Source organism: Rousettus aegyptiacus, unplaced genomic scaffold (assembly GCF_014176215.1).
Source record: "Rousettus aegyptiacus isolate mRouAeg1 unplaced genomic scaffold, mRouAeg1.p scaffold_m13_p_6, whole genome shotgun sequence".
Classification (NCBI taxonomy): Eukaryota; Metazoa; Chordata; class Mammalia; order Chiroptera; family Pteropodidae; genus Rousettus; species Rousettus aegyptiacus.
Genome location: NW_023416309.1, coordinates 32,058,389 through 32,080,273, shown reverse-complemented (window position 1 = coordinate 32,080,273; position 21,885 = coordinate 32,058,389). Strand labels below are relative to the sequence as shown.

At 39.0% G+C, this 21,885-nt stretch overlaps 1 protein-coding gene and 1 pseudogene across 1 annotated transcript; one reads left to right on the top strand and one right to left on the bottom strand.

Moving 5' to 3' along the window:
* Positions 1–5,237: 5,237 nt before the first annotated feature.
* Positions 5,238–13,042, bottom strand: LOC118603801 (interferon-induced protein with tetratricopeptide repeats 1-like). The gene is made up of 2 exons (XM_036222272.1): positions 12,923–13,042; positions 5,238–6,970 (listed from the first exon to the last, which is right to left on the bottom strand). Exons 1-2 carry the CDS (start codon positions 12,925–12,927, stop codon positions 5,542–5,544), a joined length of 1,434 nt encoding a protein of 477 aa, XP_036078165.1. The 5' UTR covers positions 12,928–13,042; the 3' UTR covers positions 5,238–5,541.
* LOC118604569 lies at positions 11,841–11,959 on the top strand (annotated as a pseudogene).
* Positions 13,043–21,885: the final 8,843 nt, after the last annotated feature.

Genomic DNA, 21,885 nt, shown 5'->3' with positions numbered 1-21,885 from the left:
TTTAGAGATAGGATAACAGTCTTTCTTGGGGGCGATATTGCCCATTGAAACACTTTGTAATCCGACACAGTGAGGCCTTCTAACACAGCGATTAGCATACAGGAGCAATAGGAAGTAATGGACAACCAGGCTCCTTTTCTAAGATAGCCTCCTGAAGTGCTTCACCAGTGAAATGGAGAAGTGCTGTTTGGAGAATAACATACTTTTGAAGATTTCGCTTATTTTTGATAATGCTCCCAGACATCTTCCTTTTATGGGTGATCTTCATCCCAATATGACAGTGGTGTTTCTCGCCAAACATCACCTTTTTGAGTCAATGAATCAAGGAGTTATAGCCGCTTTTAAGGCCTCCTACTGCTCAGGCTATTGCTGCAATTGAAGAAGACACTAATACAGGTGTGGATACATCGAGAGCTTTGCTTGGGCTTGGGATAATATCACCAAGGAGTATATGAATGGCATCTAGAAGAAGATACTTAAGACCTTTATCCATGACTTCAAAGGATTTACTAAGGATGAGGAACTTGCAGAAAATCAACAAGGCTGTGACTGAGATGGCAAACAACTTTAACCTGGACATGAATAAAGAGGACCTTGAGGTGCTCCTAGAGGTGGTTCCTGAGCAATCGACTAAAGAGAGGTTGTTGGAACTGAACATGAATGTGTAGCAGAAGATGAGGCAAGAGAAAGGAAACTGCAGAAGAAGAAAAAGAACCCGCAAGAAAATTCACAGTGAAAGGTTTTTAAGAAAATTTATTTATTTTAATTAGTTTCAAGTATACGGTACATTTGTTAGACATCTATATTGTTCATAAAATGATCCCCCCAATTGCTCCCTCCCTCCGCTGACCTAGTCAACATATTACGGCTAACTGCATTCCCTATGCCATGCTCCCCAGCCCCGTGACCATCCATCAGCTACTAATTTGTGCTTCTTTAACCCTTCACCCCATTCTCCCAGCCCTTCGAACTCCCCTCCCCTCTGTCCATCATCAAATTATCCACTATATAGGTGAGTTTGTTTTTGATTAGTTCTTTTTATTCCTTGGATTCCACAAATAAGTGAAACCATATAGTGTTTACCTCTTTGTCTGAATTAAATACCTTCTAGGTCCATCAAGGCAATAATGTTTTTCATCTCCTTCCTTTTCATATGCAGGGGTCTTGTTTTCTTATTCTTTCAGCCATTCCATCTTTTGGTTGGAGCACTTAATTCTTTTCCATTTAAGGTACTTACTGATAGGAATGTGTTTGTTACCATTCTTTATTCCCGTTTTTGGTATATGTTTTCTTCTTCTTAAAGAAGTCCCTCCAAAATTTTCTGTAATACTGGCTTGTTGGTGATAAATTCCTTTAGCTTATTTTTGTCTGGGAAGCTCTTTATCTGTCCTTCAACTCTAAATGATAGCTTTGCTGGATAAATTATTCTGGATTGTAGATCCTGGGTCTTCATCCTATCAAATATTTTTTGCCAAGCCCTTCTGTCCTGCATAGTTTTTTTTTTTTTGAGAAATCAGCTCTCAGTCTTATGGGTGTTCCCTTATAAGTAACTGTTTTTCTCTTTTCTCTTTTAATATTCTTTCTTTGTATTTAACCTTTGGCATTTTAATTACGATCTGTCTTGGTGTGAGCCTCTTTGGATCCCTGATTTTTGGAATTCTCTGAGCGTCCTGGGGTTGTACGTACATTTCCTTCACCAGGTTAGGGTAGTTTTCCATCATTATTTCTTCAAACAGCTGTTCAACATCTTGATTTTATTCAGGTACATTGATCAGACAGATATTTGGACCCTTAATAGTGTGCCATAGTCTCTTTAAATTATTTTTAATGTCTTGGCATCATAATCTCTTGCTGTTCTGATTGCACGTCCTTGCTTTCTCGTACGCTAAATAGGCATTTGACTCTCTTCTTTATCCACTTTGTTTATTCCATTTAATATAATTTTCATCTCAGATAATGTGTTCTTCATTTCGGACTGGTTCTCTTTTATAATTTCCATTTCCATTTTTATGTTTTTTATCTCTTTGTTGAAATTCTCTACACTTCCCAAAAGTCCATTGAGCATCTTTAAAATCAGCGTTTTGAACTCTGCATCTGTTATATTACTTGACTCCATTATTCCTGGATCTCAGTTCTATTCTCTCATATGGCTTTTTTCTTTGTCTTCCCATTTTGGCTACCTTTTGGTGTCTGTTTCTATATGCTAAGCACAGTTCCTAAGTCTTCTGGTCTTATTAGCGTGAATTTGTGAAATAGGTGTCTAGTGGCACAGTCCTGAGAGGATTTCAGCTGCAGGCCAAATTTAGTCCCAGCCTGAGCCCCTCAGGGGCCACCTGTTAAGATTCAGCAAGCAATTCACAGATGCAGCGCTTATAGTGGCCTCAAGAGGCCAGCTGGCTCCAGTGTGAGTCTAGGCTGCTGCTCAGCAAGGACCACCTGACTGGCTGAAGATATATATACCTGAATATGGCTTGGATGGGGCCGTGAGTTGGGGGAAGCAGGGTTTCAGGGAATCCTCTGGGCGGAGAGACCTCTGTTATCCAGTTTGATGACATCTCGGCTATGGTGGCTCCGCGTCTGGTGCACTGGTTGGGGGAGGTCTCAACAGGGAACCTTGGATACTACCGGCACTTCTGTACTGAGCGAGCCTCGCCTCAGCCTACACTCCAACAGTGCCTCCCTGTAAGTCTCTGGTGCCCCCTGTGTGCAGCCCAATCGGCACTGGTACTCAGAGCGAGCAGGACCATCTCTGAAAATTGGGTCATGGACATGGCCCCTTTTAGAGCCTCTGCCACTGCCCCAGACTCAGTCTCACTCAGTTGCTTGAGACCGGGCAGCCCCGCGTCCTCGCCCTATCCTACCTTCTGCTGTTGCAGGGTGATTTCTTGGACTTCTTCCTAGTTGTACGGCTTGTTACTCCCAGGCGATTTTTCCTTGCTGCTGCTCTTTGTTTCTGTCACAACTTTGATTTGGTCACCAGAGGAATGAACAGAGCCTGTATCATCTATGCCATTTTTTTCCCTCCCCTCACAGTGAAAGGTTTAGCAGAAGATTTTGCAGACCTCAACAAGCTCCTAAAAGAGTTTGAAAACATGGACCCAAACACTGATAGGTTTCATTAATAGAGAGTAATGTTCATGTTGCAATATTAGCTTGCAAGCAAATCTGTGATGAAAAGGAGAAACAAACCAAGCAAACCATCATGCACATATTTCTGAAAAGAGTGACACCACCTCAAGAACCTCAAGCAGGTCCTTTCGAAGGTATTCCAGTAGAAGTTATCGTTATCATAGATCACAGCTGCATGCATCCTATTGCTCCTGAAGACCTCGCAGTGGGACAAGATGGGGAGGTGGAAGACGGTGATACTGATGATCATGACTTTGTATAGACCTAAGCCAATGTGTGTGTTTATGTCCTAGTTTTTAAGAAAAAGTTTAACAAGTAAAAAAAAAAAAAAAAAAAAAGAATTTCTTTTAAATTAAAAAACAGAAGAAGCTTATGGAATAAGGATGTAAAGAAAGAAAATATTTTTGTATAGCTATGTAATGTTTACGTTTTAAGCGAAGTGTTCTTCTAAGAGTCAAAAGGTTTAAAAAATGAAGTTTACACAGTGAATAAAAAAGTTGGAATAAACTAAGGTTAAATTATTGTTGAAAAAATATTTTTAAATAGAGTAGCCAAAGTGTACAGGGTTTATAAAGTCTACAGTAGTGCACAGTAATGTCCTAGACCTTCACTTTCACTCACCACTCACACTCACTGACTTACCCAGGGCAACCTCTAGTCCTGCAAGCTTCGTTCACATTGAGTGCCCTATGTAGGCATATCATTGTTTTCTTTTTTTTCTGTATTTTTACTATATTACTTTTCTATATTTAGATGTGTTTAGACTCACAAATACTTACCATTATGTTACTATCACTACAGTACTCAGTACAGTAACGTGCGGCACAGTTTTGTAGCCTAGGAGCAATAGGCAATGTCACATAGCCAGGTGTGTAGTACACTACCCCTCTAGGTTTGCGTAAGTGCACTATGACGTTTGCACAATGATGAAATCACCCAGCAATGCATTTCTCAGAATGTACCTTTTTGTTAAGCAATGCATGACTATACTTAGTTTATTAATCTGTCTCTCTCGCTAGATTATAAATTACGTGAGCTTTGGAGAAAATATCTGCTTCGTTCATCGAAGGATAGCATAATATGCCACTCCAAAGTACGCCATGTTGGAATAAGGTTTACTTTGAGCTGAAGGCAATTGAGAAGAAGCAGATATAGGCATCCCCCGCTTTTCGAAAGTTAAATTTATACCCCTTGGTTTTTACAAAAAAATTTACATTAGTACCTGTTTTTGCTAATTAAAAGTTCCGAAGAGGGCTTTTGCTTTTATGAAAAAAGGCAAAAGGAATAAATAGAGCTCATCATTTATTTGCAAGGAGCCTTTATAGAAGCCGTGAACTACCTCGGCAGCGAGAGCGGCACTGTCAAGCTCCTTCCCTGTGAAGTACACTCAGCATCCTGGCATGAAAACTGCCATGGCTTTGAGCTGTGTCTCTGAGCACCTGTGTTCTATCTCTAGTCCATCAGCAAAACGTCTCCTAAGGTAATTGTTTCTTCACTTTAGGCCATTTTGGCTTATGAAAGATTTCACAGGGATGCTTTACTTTTGGATAGTGAGGGAAACCTATAGAAGGAAAGCTCCCTGTGATCCCCCCATCTGCCTAAAAGCAGGACAAAATTTCCTAAAGGTGTTCCTTCTCCCTCTATACCAGGACAGAAGGTAATCACCTGAGAGACCGCCAATCCTTTATCAGCCCAGAGCCACTACCAGAGGAATCTATGTAATAAATTTTGGTAACTAGAAGTTATCTTCCATTAGCTTTCCCCATAATTTACCTTTTTACAATTTACCATCTTAGAAACTCAAGGTTCTTTTCCTTTTATCACTTCTCTAAAAAAAGTATCATTCATTTGTTAAGAGGCTATTTATATAAGCCCAAGTTCTAACCACCCCTTTGAGGTACTCATCACTGGGTATTCTCAGGTCTATCTGAGATGCGCACACGTTAATGAACTTTTGTCTGTCTTTCTCTTGTTAATGTGTCTTTTGTTAGTCCAATTTAGGGGGCCCCAGTCAATAAACCTAAGATGGGTAGAGGAAAAGAAGTTTCTTTATATCACCATACTATTTTCGATGTCTAGCACTGAAAACTATTTGTTGACTAAATGAATGAATTGGACAGTTTATTTTATGTAAATGCAGTATTTTATTTGCTACAAATCTACTTAACAAACTGTTCATTCTACTATATAACATTCACAGAGAAATGTTTTCTCTCTTCCTCCCCCTCACACAGAGAGACGTATCTATTCTACTTCACTATTTTCTGAATACGACTAATATATTATCAGGTTTGAGTAATTGTTCAAAAATTACATCATCACAGCGAATTACATAATATGTTTCCGAAAGCAGTAGCGAAAAAATCATTTGTACATGTTAACCTAAAATCAAATGAACTGTGAAAGTGTTCCCTATTTCAGTCCCACAGAGCTCTCAAAGTCAGCTGCCAGCTTTAGGGCCCGCTCGTCAGACTCCGAAGCTTCATTTATTTCTCCTTTCAATTTGTCGATGAACCTGAGGATCCTCAAGCTTTCTATGTCTGATGCATTTCTCCGAAGTTTTCTTAAAACCAATTTCTCCAAAGAACTGATACTTTTATCTCTTGAATATGACTGGTTTTCTATGTTTATTGCTTTTAAATAATAGATAATTGCATCGCTTTCAGATTTCCTTTGAAATTCCTGAAATTGGCCATAGTGGAAATATATATCTTGCAGAATATCTTTGTCAAGTGTTTTCATGGAAAACACTTTTTGATAAGTGTCTTCAGCTTTTTCATAGTTACCTATTTCTGTGTACATATCTGCCAGGTGTATGTAAGCTATCTCAAATGTGGGCTTTAGTTTCAGTGTGAATTCAAAATGAGATATGGCTAAGTTTGCTATTCTATTGACATTTTCTCTATCCTGTCCTCTAGGCTGCCATTTTGTAGTTTTCTTTATTTGTAAAACTTGTGATCTGTAGCAAAGCCCTATCTGGTGATGCAGGAAGGCAGAAGAGGGTGTTGCTTGCAAAGCATCTTTTAAGAGCTGAAGTGCTTTATCCAAAGAGCCTTTTCTTCGGTAAAACATGGCTGCATAACGAAAGACATAGGTCTGCGAGGACATTTTGGTCAGTGCTTCTTCAATGTACTTTTCTCCTTCAGCTGTTTCTCCTACATCCTGAAGCTTCAGGCCAAGGAGAGCCTTAATATATGCATCTTCCGGATTTAGCCTGATGGCCTGTTTTAGGGGGCATAGAGAAAATGCCTCTTTATGCTGCGGTAGTTTGTGAAAGCTATCCAGACGAAACATGGTGATCGCATACCCAGTGTTGAATTCAGGATTTTCAGGGTCTACTTCCAGAGCCTTTTCAAAGCAGGCCTTGGCTCGTTCGTAATTCTTTCCTCCACATTTCAGCAAGGCCCAACCTTCCTCACAGTCCATCTCAGGACCCTCCAGTCTATAGCAGGAGGGACTGGCAACTTTCTTGCAAGTGTTTTCCACTTTGTCCAGGTAAATCTGGACTTCTCCCAGGTTGCCCAGGTGGTAATACAGCCAGGCATAGTTGCCCCAGGTAACCAGCCTTTTTGTGTCTGATTGGTTGGTAGGTTCTTGCTGGATTAAGTCTTCAGCTTCTTTCAAGCTCTCCAGGGCTTCCTTATTTTGGCCTTTCAGGTGTTTTATATAGGCCAGTAGGTTGTGCACTCCCACGTTGTGTTTGATGTCTAGGAATTCAATCTCATCGAAGATCCTGTTTTCTAAATCGGTAATTGCAGTGTCTTCGATTAGCAGCTTCCATGTAAAGTGACATCTCAGCTGCTCCAGCCTGTCCTTGACCTGATCTTCATCAGCATTCTTACTGTGAAAACAAAAGCAGATTTTCCTGGTCAGATGAGGAACAACCAATGAAAAGAGACCAGGTAAAACACTTTGTATTTATAGTTTAGCTTTGACAAGGAGACACCTGCTTTGATTTTCCTTAGAGTCCCTTTACAGTTGGCCCTCGAGCAACACTGGTTTGAACTGGGTATGTCCGCTTATTCGTGAACTTTTTTCCGTAAATACACTCAGCTGTTCTTATCAGAGGTTTTACATCCAGGGATTCAACCAACTGTGGATGGAAAACAGTGTTTCCCATTCCTAGCCATGGATGGAAAATATTACTGTTTTTGATCTGTGGTTGGTTGAATCTGCAGATGCCAAGGGCCAACTGTGGAATTTAAAGTTATAGTGGGTTTTCAACTGTGTGGGGACAGGGAGTGGAGGTGAGGTGGGATTCGCATCCCTACCCTCCATGTTGTTCAAGTGTCAGCTGTATTTCTAAGATCTGCTTGGAGTTCAAATGTGGTTCACTTGGCTCCATATGCTGGCTCCAGCACGTTCTATCCAAGTAACCTCTTTGTGCTCCAGAGTCCTATTTGTCAAATAGGGATAATAATAGTACTTATCAGACAGGTTGGTGAGGATTAGTAAGCCATATTTGTAAAGCACCTCTCATATATGACGTGGTATATAAGAGTTTCCTATTTTCATATTAATATAATTTGGATAGAGCCCAGTTAGAACCTCAGGACCTTAGTCTGCAGCTTATGTAACAAGACCACCTAAAATAAGACCACTTAAAAGGGATAATTTTAACCGATTATTTCTTTTTCACTTATTATTTGGAAATAATTTTAGATTCATAGAAAGTTGCAAAGGTAGTACATAGTTTCAGTGCACCCTTCACCCAGTTTCTCCCAGTGCTTATATCTTATATAACTATAGTACAATATCAAAATTAGGAAATTGAAATTGGTATTATATGTGTAGAGTTGAATGCCATTTTATCATGTGAGTAAATCCATGGAACCACCACGTTGATCAAGATCTAGAACTACTCCATCATCACAAATATCTCCCTCACACTATTTCTTTATAGTCACATGTGTCTTCTTCCCCAAACATCCCTCACCTCTAATAACACTAATTTGTTATTTATAATTTTTTTATTTCAAGAATGTCATATAAATGGAATCATATGGTATGTGACCTTTTGAGATTGGCTTTTTTTCACTCATCACTGACATTTCAGTTGTTTCTGGTTTGGGCCTATTACAAATAAAAGTGCTATGAATAGTTGTGTACAGGATTTTGCTTGTACAAACAGGTGCAATTGCAACCAGAGGTGCAATTGCTAGGCCATATGGTGTGTGCCCAGAGATGCAATTGCTAGGCCCCATGGTGTGTGCTTATGTTTTTAAGAAACTGCCACGTTTTTCCAGTGTTATATCATTTTACATTCCTACTAGCAATGTATGAATGATCCAGTTCTCTCTATCCTTACCAGTGTTTGATGTTTTCACTTTTTTTTTTAAAGATTCTAGTCCTTCTAATAGGTATGTAGTCATCTCTCATTATGGTCCTACTTTGCACTTCCCTAATGGCTAGTGGTGGTGAACAGCTTTCCACATGTTTATTTGCCACTTGCATACCCTCTTTGGTGAAATATTTCTTCATATCTTTTGCCTATTTTCTAATTGGATTGTTTGTTTTTATCGTTCAGTTTTGATAATTCTTTATAAATTCTAGATATAAGTTCTTTATGAGGTATGTGATTTTCAAACATTTTCTCAGTGTGTAGCTTTTTATTCCTTGATAAAATCTTTTGAAATGCAAATGTTTTTACTTCTGATGAAGTATAATTTATTAATTTTTAAAATCATATGGATCATGCTTATAGTATCATGTCCAGGAAGTCTTCACCAAGCCCTAGGTCCTGAATTTTCCCCTATGACTTCTTCTACAATTTTATAGTTTTGCATTGTACATTTAAATCTATGATCCACTTTGAGTTAATTTTCCTGTAACATATCAATATTAGATCGATAAATTTTTTTTTTGGCCTATGGACATCCAATTGCTCCAGCACCATTTCTTAAAAGACTATTATTTCTCCACTGAATTGCTTTTGTGCCTTTATTAAAAATCTGATGGAAGAAAAAAAATGGCTTAGATGATAGAGGTTCTGTTCATCCCTCGGGCGACCAAATCAAAGTAGTGACAGAAACAAGGAGCAACAGCAAGGAAAAAATCGCCTGGGATCTAGATGAACAAGCCATACAACTAGGTAGAAGTCCAAGAAATCACCCAGCAGAAGGTAGGATGAGGACGCGGGGCTACCTGGTCTGGAGAGGCTGAGTGAGATAGAGGCTGCGGCAGCGTCAGACTACTCTTAAAGGGGCCGCGTCCACGAGCAGATTTTCGTGGTGACGGACCTGCTTGCTCTGAGCACCAGTGCTAATTCGGCCGTATGCAGGGGGCACCAGGGACTTACAGGGACTCATTGTAGGGGTGAGGGCCCAGGTGAGACTCACTCTGTACAGAAGTGCCGGCAGAATCCATTGTTCCCTGTTGAGCCCGCTCCCTTGCCAATGCTCTAGACTCAGAGCCGCCATAGCCCTGAGGTATGGTCCATGGCTCCACCTGGGGTGTAAAACCAGGACCTTCTGCGTGTAAAGCAGAAGTTGTAACCACTACATTATGGAGCCACCTCACCTAGGAATAAATTTAATGAAACATGTGAAGGACCTATATGAAAACTATGAGACCTAATTAAAAGAAATCAAAGAAGATACAAAGAAATGGAAAGACATTCTGAGTTCTTGGATTGGAAGAAGCAACATCGTTAAAATGACCTTATTACCTAAAGCATTATACAGATTTAATGCAATCCCCATCAAAATCCCATTGACATTTCTTAAAGAAATAGAACAAAAAACCCATCAGATTTGCACGGAAGCACGAAAGACCCTGAATTGCCAAAGCCATCCTGAGAAAAAAGAATGAGGCTGGAGGCATCACTCTGCCTAACTCCAAGTTATACTATAGAGTGACAATAATCAAAATGGCATGGTATTGGCAGGAAAACAGACATACAGAGCAGTGGAACAGAATCGAGAGTCTAGAAATAAATCTATGTTTATATGGGAAAATAATTTTCAACAAAAAAAACCCAAAACCATACAGTGGAGAAAGGAAAGTCTCTTCAATAAATGATACTGGGAAAACTGGAAATCCACCTGCAAAAGAATGAAACTAGCTGTTATCTATCACCACACACCAAAATTAACTCAAAATGGATTAAGGACCTGACTATAAGACCTGAAACAATAAAGTGCATGGAAAAAAACATAGGAACTAAACTCATGGACCTTAACTTAAAGAGGATTTTATGAATTTGACCTCAAAGGCAAGGGAAGTAAAAGCAAAACAAAATGACTGAAAATACATTTAACTAAAAAGCCTCTGCTCAGCAAAAGAAACTGTCAACGAGGTAAAGAGACAACCATCTGAATGGGAAAAAATATTTGCAAGCAACGACTCTGATAAGGGCTTAATATCCAAAATGTACAAAGAACTCATACAACTCAATAACAACCAAAAAACAAATGAGCCAAGCAAAAAATGGGAGAGGACCTGAACAGACACTTCTTTCTAGAGGACATTCAAATGGTCAACAAACATATGAAAAGATGCTCCACATCTCTGGCTGTTAGGGAAATGCAAATCAAAACCACAATGAGATACCATCTCTTACTTGTTAGGATAGCTCTTATCAACAGGACGAGTAACAACAATTGTTGGAGAAGATGCAGAGAAAAAGGAACCTTCATACACTGCTGGTGGGACTACAAATGGGTACAGCCACTATGGAAAACAGTATGGGGATTCCTTTAAAAACTAAGAATTGATCTACCATATGATCCAGCAATCCCTCTTCTGGATATTTACCCTAAAGACCTGAAAATCTATATCCAAAAAGATATTGTACACTGATGTTCATAGCAGCATTATTCACAGTAGTCAGGACATATAAGCAACTGAAGTGTCCTACGATAGATGATTGGATAAAGAAGCTGTGGTACATATATGCAATGGAATATTACTCAGCCATAAGAAAAGATGAAATACTGCCACTTGCGACAACATGGATGAACCTTGAGATAATCATGCTAAATGAAATAAGCCAGACAGAAAAAGTTGAAAACCACATGATAGCACTTATATGTGGATATAAACATAAAAGTAACAAACAAACAAGGTAAACAGACTCATGGACATGGACAATAGACTAGTATTTATCAGAGGATAGGTGGGGGGGGGGGAGGGAGGTAGATGAGGTAAAAGGAGTCAAATATGTGGTGACAGAAAGAAATCTAACTATGGGAGGGGAACACACGATGTAATGTATACAAAAGCAATAAAACGCGAAAACAATTAGTATGCTCTCTGAAATTATCACACAGACCCCCACTGGTTTAAAGGTTAAACAAGATGTCATTGAATAGAGACTCTGGTTCATATCTCAGCTCTATCACTTATTATCTATGTGATCTTAACATTTTTATATCTAAGATTCATTATTACACAATGAGTATAACATGAGTACTTGCCTCACGTTTTCTTTTGAATATTAAATGTAACAATTTACATAATATTTTTAGAAGCTTTAGAAGCCAGGCTGGCATTTAATAAGCATTCATGAGGTGATAGCTACTTTTATATAATAATAGTAATAATAATAATATTATTATTATTTTAATTAATAATTTAAAATAATAGTATTATTATTATTTTAATTATCAGTGACAATCCACTCTGTCTGTGGACCAAAGGGGAGAGGAGGGTGTTTATCAAGGGCCCATACTGTGCATTTTCTGAAACTTTTGCTCCTTCAAAATTTTGTCACTCACAGCCATGCTACCCTGAACAAGCCCAATTCTATCTGATCTTGGAAGCTAAGCAGGGTTGGGCCTGGTTAGTACTTGGATGGGAGACCACCTAGGAAGACCAGGTGCTATAGGCTTAAAAAATAAACAAAAAATAAAAAAAAAAAAATAGGGGATTATAAGTTGACAAGGGCCTTGCAATCTGTGAGGTCAATCAAGGGTTGCTTCGCCTAAAAAAATAAAAAAATTTTAAAACATAAAATTTTGTGCACTGGAGTACTGAGGAAAAATTATCAGATCAATAGTGATTAATATATATAATTTTTTTAACCTGCTGATATCAGGTATTATTTGAATCTAGAATGAGTTTCAATAATATAGAAATTCCCACATTAGGTCCCAAGTCCTGTGGACAGGAGGATATCAAGTATCTGCAGACCACCTGGCTTCCCCAGGGGAGCGGTAATCTGCTCATTTTAAATCCAGTTGAACTGAGAAGGCTTGACATAGAAGCCCAGCAGTGCAGATAGTGAGACCAGAAGCTTACAGAGGAAGGCCATGTTTTCTAGGCAGTGAGCATAGATCCCATGGCATCCCCACAATACTTCTCTTAAGATAGCTGAGACACCTCACAACTGGCTCACACAACTGAGTGGTCTCTATTTTTCCTCCATGCTTAGGAGGCAGCTAAAAGCAATGTCTCTCTCCACACAAACTGTCTATTTCCTCCCTATGTCAGTGAGTTTGGTAAAAAATATATTCAGAGATTGGATCATCTCCCTTCTTGCAAAATTCTTTTCCCATTTCCCTCTTCTTCTTTGGGCTTTAACACGAGGAAAGCTTCCTTTAAGTGATGCTAACAAAAATAAAAATGCTAACAAAAATAAAAATAACAAAAACAGTTAATGTGTGTGTGTGAATGTACATGCACCACACATACATACATACGCACATGCATACAACACCCAGTTCGTAAGCAAATGCTCAAATAGAAGAGTAAGAAAACTTGATATCACTGAAACTAAGTCTATTGAGATAGTGTTGATTAAAACTTTTCAAAAACTTTAGACATAAAGGCAGAGAAGTAGAGAAATCCTTACCTCATGGTTGCAATATATTAAACAGCAGTTCTGTAGTATTTTGGTTTGCTGGATGGCCAGCCTGTCTTGTGGGTTTTCAGGTAATGCTAGGTACAGGACAAGGCTTTATAAAGGATATAAACAGCTCCTTATAAGGTAACTTGTAAGTGTGCAAGAACAAATTGGAAACCCACATGAAAACTGAAAGTAGAAACTGAAACTGAAGTTTTCAGCCTTCTTGCTGGAGGAAAATGAAACTTAAGCAAGTGATTCCTTTGTTTTGTTTCAAAAACTGATCAAGGAGAAGCTCGTGAAAAGCAGTCTTAGTGATGGGCTAATTCCTCTCTCGGAGTCTATCTGGCCTTGTACAAACTGGAGAGCTGGCTACATGTCAGTTATGTAGAGTCCACTGAACCTGGAGTCAGGGACGCCTGTGAAAATTGACTGTGTGCACTTGCCAAGGTCATGCCCTAGATCTCTGCTTCAGTTTGCTTATCTGGAAACCAAAATTGTTTTGTAATATAAAAGCCTGCAAATCTCTAAACTGGAATCTTAATCCAACTTTGTTCCTATTTTCTGAGAGTGTATATCTTTCTAGACCCTTCTGGAGAATGGTCAATGACAATAAGAGACCTAGAACTCCTTTATATACAGGAGCAGAGAAAATATATATGTGCTACCCTCTTGAGACTTCAAACAAAACATGTTAGGCCTAAATAACAATATGTTCTTATTTTTGATACTCTCATTATAGTTATCTAAAGTGTTCTTATTCACCAGACGTGATTGTCATACCTATGTATGAGCTCTGTCCAGTCTTCTCGGTGTCCACGGCACCCAGGCTTGGCTTATCCCAACCTGGCCTGTGTCATCTTTTGTACTCATGGTGTTTGTGGGGAGAGGTGGAGTAAAACAAGTACTGAGGGTGGGATCTTGGGTTGAGGTTGGTCTCCTATTACAGGTGTCTGCCAAGCTCCCATTACTCCCTATTTTTCATTGGAAAATGCCCCACTCTCCTGATACCTGTTGTAAAGTGGTAATTCCCCGGCAGCTTTTGCAAAGCAAATTTATCCCAATCATAGTTAATTTAATCACAGGGAAGTGCTTATTGAGAGTAGACAATTAGACTTGCTTCATTGGGAAGCTGATTCTGGGAAGTGTAGGACCTGTAACATAAATATTTGGATACCATTGTCAGCCATGTTTTTCCATGTGGCCTGAAAATAATGCAAACAAAGGAAGCTTAGTTACAGAGAAGAATATCAAGTAGTTGAGCTGACAGAAATAGAGAATTTGAGATAAAAGATAGAAAGTTCTGATGGTATCTTTTGCCCACGGTTTCAAGAGTCACAGGGCAAAGACTATGTGCTATGTCTTCGGAGGTTTCCAGGTGAGTTCAGAATTGTATGAAACTAGATTACCAATGAATGGACCTGTGATGAGTGTTCCTAACGCTGTAGAAACATAGCAACTGGCCAGGGTTGGGAACCAGATCTGCCCCCCACCCTGAAGGCAAAACTCAGTCCATCATTGTCTGTCATGGAGGCTGGTGACTGGATTCCAGATGACTGTGCAGAAAGGAAGAATTCGGGGAGGTAGCCCCATTTTCAGTTAGTCTCCTATACATGGAAGGAATCTACTATAATATAAATATATCGTATAAAAGAAAATTATTCCTAATTAAGTTACCAGGATACTGGTTGTTACTTTGAGTTTCAGCTTGAAAGAAATAAATGACCCACCTGGTTCAGGAAAGAAAGAAATAAACCAAATATCAAGAGAGCCTCTTAATACCTGATTCTTGGGCAGGAGGTCAAAGCAAGGTGCCATGGTTTGGCATAGAGAGCTTTCTATTTCTCCAGCACGGATACCCACATCCTTAGTCAAATTCTAACTCAATCTTAACTACACTTCATGGAACTTGAGTTTAAATAATTAGCAACTACCTGGCACATAGGAGCATGGAAATAAGAGGTCGTTGTTATTATTATTATTTATCATCATCATTATTATTAATGTTATTATTATAAGTCATCGAGTTAAAGTAATGTTTTCTTTTTAAAAAGCCACCTATACTTTGTCTTTTAAAATAAACAGAAGAGGAGCAGTTGCAAGAATATTTTCTTGTTACAAACACTAAATCAGATACACTGCCAGATCTAAAAATTTTCCTTTCAGTCTCCCCTGCACAGATCATCTCCCATCTCAGCCCTCATCAATTCTATAAGCTTCCCCTGAGACATTGTTACTAAATGCAAGGGGTTCATCTCTTGGTGAGTGTTGCCTAGTGAATCTCGACCAAGACAGTATACGAGCAAAGAAAGCTTATTACTTGCAGCAAATAAAGAGAGTACTGGGGATATCTCCCAAAGTGATGTTTCTCCAAATAGACAAAAGGAGTCACCATTACTGGGACTAGTTAAACATATTCATCAAAAAGAGACAGGTCATTATATGTAGGGGCAAGGTCATTCTAGCACAGGCACAGTAGAGAATCATGCTTTATTATACATCTCTCATGTAGAAAATGGATAAACTCTGCCTGGGGAGGAGAATTTGATATTTTAATGAAGAAAAGTCAGCCTTTGTTTTTTTAGGCATCCTTATGTGGTTTCAACAGGAACAAGGTGTGGTCAATCATTCACGGAATTCTTTGTTCTATAAGACAGATCAGCAAAGACTATTAAGTTTCACAATTCAGCAACTCTTTTAAACTCATCCTGTTTACAAAATCCTGAACTAGTCAGGAAGTTCTGCTCAATAAAAATGTCTCAATAAATAAGCCAGGTTTATCCACGTAGCCTGATAAATGTTCAGGCTATAAGGAAGTGCTTAAATAAATGAACTCGAAAACCTCTCCTGTTGGGGAACAAGGTGTCTTTGGAATTCTTGGGGGGAAAAATTGGAAATGTAATTTTCCAACACATTAGATATAAGACAGAGAGAGGCAGACAAATGTTTGTCTTATAACTGCTGTGAATTGGTCAGTGGTCTCGGTTCTACAGGGCTCTGACTTTGGCTGAGTTGGTATTCAAAATTTTGTCCAGTGCTTCTTTGGGGGTAAGCAAGCCCATGAGTGACACAAGACAGAGCATCATTAAGGAGAGAGAAAAAGGCAACAAAATACGTGTGTGTGTGTGTGTGTGTGTGTGTGTGTGTGTGTGTACACTTAGGAAAGAAAAAAAGAACTGGAGACAATGAAACTTTTAGAAAATGAAATTTCAGCACTGAGCTATGAGTCCATTCCCAGGAGTCTAAGACCAGCTCCCTGAGTGACTGACCAGCAATAATAAGCCATTTCTCTGTGAGCCTCACTTTCCTCAGCTGATAAACAAGTGATTCGGAATAGGTTATCAGATCTCAACCCCTACTGCACACTAGAATCATCTAGGGAGGTTTTAAGAATAATGGTAACTAGGTCCCATCCCAGACCAATTGAAATCATCTCTAGGAATGGGCCCCCAACCTCGATAGTAAAAAGAAATCCTCAGGTGATTTTGATAAACACGTGGGCTGGAAACAGAGCCTTGATGATCCCTAATGTCTATCATGTGACCGAAATTCTCTGAATGAATGATATGGGACTCGGTCTCAACATACTCCTTTTGAGTAAGGCTCAGATTCAGTATCTTCATTACTCTGCCTTATTTCCCCACCTGCACAGTAGGCAATTAACCCCTCAGTCTCTTCCTGATCCACAGAATAGGATGGAAAAAGAATAGAAAGTTTTGACCACCATGTAGAAAGTATGCACTTAGCTTTTGAGACTATTCCTAGATACTTCCAATCACAGAACTCAAAGACACCGTAAGTCCTTTGTTATGAATGGTCTGATGATTTTCAAATCTCCTCATGAGTTTTCAAGGATCCACTCAGCCCACCTTGACCCACAGTGCAGCTTACTATAACATATTCAAGTACTAACTGAATTTTTATCATTTCCTCTTCTATATTTCAGGCTTATTTTGAAGTAGTTATAGACTCATAGGAAGTTGCAGGAAGAGTCTCTCAGATACCTACTTAAGAGCAACATCTCATATAACTATTGCACAATATCAAAACCAGGAAATGACATTGATATTGTGTATGTATTTTAAATATTAAATATATCATGAGTAAATTTTACATATTTAAGTTTACAAGATTTTTACTTACCCTAGTTGATCTCACATCTGTGTATCTTTTCTCCCAAACCGATTATCTCTTTCCAAGTGATACCAACGTTCGTATGATCTATTCTGCAACACACTGTCTCAGAATAACAAAATCAACAAAAGAGCCTCAAAATGATTGCTGAATCGTTTAAGATTTTTTCTGTTTGCTGTTCCTTTTGTCCATAAGATATATCTTTCTAGAGATATAGTCAATTTATAGTGTATTAAAAATCACAGGCATACTTCGTATCTATGTGATTTTATACTCTACCCCACATATATTTTGGTTTATTTGCCTCGGTTTGATTTAATTTTTAGATATTGTTTTTGACCTTTGCATCCTAACATTTTATTATGAACATGATCTAACAGAGAAAAATTGAGAGAATTTTACAATGAATACTAATATACTCACCACCTAGATTCTACAGTAACATTTTCCTAATTTGCTTTATTATACATCTATTCATCCACAATTTATTTGTCCTTCAATTTATATTTCTGTTGCATAAGAAAGTAATCAGTATAACTAATTGATAAAATGTTCAGCATGCCTATTATTATGACTTTAATTACGCCTTGTTTACAAGGAAAAAACAATATTCCTTCTCTAGTTGTTTTCTACTGGATAAATCCAATAAATCTGAGCACTGGAGTCAGGGTATTTTGCTATTATAACTATGTGGGTGAGGAAAGGTTTCACTGAGAAAGTGGCAATTCGGCGAAGGTGTGAACAAGGTGAAGGAATGAGCACTGTGAATATGGGGCTAGAAAAGAGCATTAGGCAGGGAAACAGCGAAATCGAAGTCTTGGAGATGGAAGCACAGTTGAGATGTGCGGAGAGTGTAGCTGGAGTGAGGAAAGCAGGGGAAGTTATAAAATCTGAGGTCAGAGAGGTAACGTGGAGGTGGTGGGCCTGTTAGCTATTGTAGCCACAATACGATGTTTGTATATTATAGTCATAGTCACAATGTTTATTTTAAGTGGAAAGCTACATTTTAGAAAAGGTACTGAATGATTTATTTTGGGTAGGAAAATAAACCCAGAATTTCCTCCTTACCAAGGATATAGAAAAATTTAACAGAGCTCCAATGTTTGAAAAATGTTTTTCCTTCCTTGTTCATACTTCTTTCCCTTCTTTTCTTTCACTGTATCTGGGCCAAGAGATAGTCTCTTATTAAGGTTTAATGGATAACAAGCAATCAATTGTAAAAATCAAAGAAACAAACGAACAAAAAACCTCTCCTGGTTATTTACATGTACTGTTTAGAAATTCACATTCAGACAGACAAAAGCCATCTATAAAAATTTTAAAGAAGTAGACATTTTCAGGATTGAGAAAAACAAAGACCTGACTGTTGAGTGTTGAATGTGCTGAAATTACTAAATGGAATTCAAATATCAGTCTTTTTTTCACAGACTGTTGTACTGGGTGGATTCATAGGCAACTCAGTAGTGTATATTGTCTTTTGAATCTGAATTTCTGTTTCTACCAACATGTAAAAACACAGCAACTAGAGAAAAAGGGAAATAGAAAGTGAAACATGGCAACTGATCTAAAACTTGCTTGGGATACTGCAAGTTAAGTACTAACTTAATGACTCATCCAACAGATGGATGTGAGAGCTTCTCAACCTTGGGACCATTGACATTTAGGCTGGATAATTCTTTGTTATGGAAATTGTCCTGTGCATTGTAAGACGTATACTCAGCACACTTGCATATGTATACCCACTAGATGTAAGCAGCACTCCAAAACTGTCCTCAGATGTGCCAAATGCAACTTCTTTTTGCCCAGAGGGTCAAAATCCTCCTCTTCCCTTTTACTCTCCAACCACCTCAGTTGAAAATCATGGTTACAATCATGTATTACATGGTTACAATCATGGCTACTCTCATGTATATGCCTAATTTTTCAGGAAGGAGAGCAGAAGTTGAATACAGATGTAGAGAAGTTGGGGATGTCGAGACAATGCTAAGTCAATGCCAGCTTTCAAGGTTTTTAGAGATAGGATAACAGTCTTTCTTGGGGGCGATATTGCCCATTGAAACACTTTGTAATCCGACACAGTGAGGCCTTCTAACACAGCGATTAGCACACAGGAGCAATAAGAAGTAATGGACAACCAGGCTCCTTTTCTAAGATAGCCTCCTGAAGTGCTTCACCAGTGAAATGGAGAAGTGCTGTTTGGAGAATAACATACTTTTGAAGATTTCGCTTATTTTTGATAATGCTCCCAGGCATCTTCCTTTTATGGGTGATCTTCATCCCAATATGACAGTGGTGTTTCTCGCCAAACATCACCTTTTTGAGTCAATGAATCAAGGAGTTATAGCCACTTTTAAGGCCTCCTACTGCTCAGGCTATTGCTGCAATTGAAGAAGACACTAATACAGGTGTGGATACATCAAGAGCTTTGCTTGGGCTTGGGATAATATCACCAAGGAGTATATGAATGGCATCTAGAAGAAGATACTTAAGACCTTTATCCATGACTTCAAAGGATTTACTAAGGATGAGGAACTTGCAGAAAATCAACAAGGCTGTGACTGAGATGGCAAACAACTTTAACCTGGACATGAATAAAGAGGACCTTGAGGTGCTCCTAGAGGTGGTTCCTGAGCAATCGACTAAAGAGAGGTTGTTGGAACTGAACAGGAACGTGTAGCAGAAGATGAGGCAAGAGAAAGGAAACTGCAGAAGAAGAAAAAGAACCCGCAAGAAAATTCACAGTTGAAAGGTTTTTAAAAATTTTATTTTAATTAGTTTCAAGTATACAGTACATTTGTTAGACATCTATATTGTTCATAAAATGATCCCCCCTAATTGCTCCCTCCCTCCGCTGACCTAGTCAACATATTACGGCTAACTGCATTCCTATGCCAGTGCTCCCCAGCCCCGTGACCATCCATCAGCTACTAATTTGTGCTTCTTTAACCCTTCACCCCATTCTCCCAGCCCTTCGAACTCCCCTCCCCTCTGTCCATCATCAAATTATCCACTATATAGGTGAGTTTGTTTTGATTAGTTCTTTTATTCCTTGGATTCCACAAATAAGTGAAACCATATAGTGTTTACCTCTTTGTCTGAATTAAATACCTTCTAGGTCCATCAAGGCAATAACGTTTTTCTTCTCCTTCCTTTTCATATGCAGGGGTCTTGTTTCTTATTCTTTCAGCCATTCCATCTTTTGGTTGGAGCACTTAATTCTTTCCATTTAAGGTACTTACTGATAGGAATGTGTTTGTTACCATTCTTTATTCCTGTTTTTGGTATATGTTTTCTTCTTCTTAAAGAAGTCCCTCCAAAATTTTCTGTAATACTGGCTTGTTGGTGATAAATTCCTTTAGCTTATTTTTGTCTGGGAAGCTCTTTATCTGTCCTTCAACTCTAAATGATAGCTTTGCTGGATAAATTATTCTGGATTGTAGATCCTGGGTCTTCATCCTATCGAATATTTTTTGCCAAGCCCTTCTGTCCTGCATAGTTTTTTTTTTTTGAGAAATCAGCTCTCAGTCTTATGGGTGTTCCCTTATAAGTAACTGTTTTTCTCTTTTCTCTTTTATATTCTTTCTTTGTATTTAACCTTTGGCATTTTAATTATGATCTGTCTTGGTGTGAGCCTCTTTGGATCCTGATTTTTGGAATTCTTTGAGCGTCCCTGGGGTTGTACGTACATTTCCTTCACCTAGTTAGGGTAGTTTTTCCATCATTATTTCTTCAAACAGCTGTTCAACATCTTGATTTTATTCAGGTACATTGATCAGACAGATATTTGGACCCTTAATAGTGTGCCATAGTCTCCTAAATTATTTTTAATGTCTTGGCATCATAATCTCTTGCTGTTCTGATTGCATGTCCTTGGCTTTCTCGTACTCTAAATAAGGCATTTGACTCTCTTCTTTATCCACTTTGTTTATTCCATTTAATATAATTTTCATCTCAGATAATGTGTTCTTCATTTCGGACTGGTTCTCTTTTATAATTTCCATTTCCATTTTTATGTTTTTTATCTCTTTGTTGAAATTCTCTACACTTCCCGAAAGTTCCTTGGGCATCTTTATAATCAGTGTTTTGAACTCTGCATCTGTTATATTACTTGACTCCATTATTCCTGGATCTCTGTTCTATTCTCTCATATGGCTTTTTTCTTTGTCTTCCCATTTTGGCTGCCTTTTTGTGTCTGTTTCTATGTGCTAAGCAAAGCTCCTAAGTCTTCTAGTCTTATTAGTGTGAATTTGTGAAGTGGTGTACAGTGGCACAGTCCTGAGAGGATTTCAGCTGCAGGCCAATTTAGTCCCAGCCTGTGCCCCTCAGGGGCCACCTGTTAAGATTCAGCAAGCAATTCACAGATGCAGCGCTTATAGTGGCCTCAAGAGGCCAGCTGGCTCCAGCGTGAGTCTAGGCTGCTGCTCAGCAAGGACCACCTGACTGGCTGAAGATATACCTGAATATGGCTTGGATGGGGCCGTGAGTTGGGGGAAGCAGGGTTTCAGGGAATCCTCTGGGCGGAGAGACCTCTGTTATCCAGTTTGATGACATCTCGGCTATGGTGGCTCTGTGTCTGGTGCACTGGTCGGGGCAGGTCTCAACAGGGAACCTTGGATACTACCGGCACTTCTGTACTGAGTGAGCCTCGCCTCAGCCTACACTCCAACAGTGACTCCCTGTAAGTCTCTGGTGCCCCCTGTGCAGCCCAATCGGCACTGGTACTCAGAGCGAGCAGGACCATCTCTGAAAATCAGAGTCATGGACATGGCCCCTTTAAGAGCCTCTGCCACTGCCCCAGACTCAGTCTCCACTCAGTTGCTTGAGACCGGGCAGCCCCG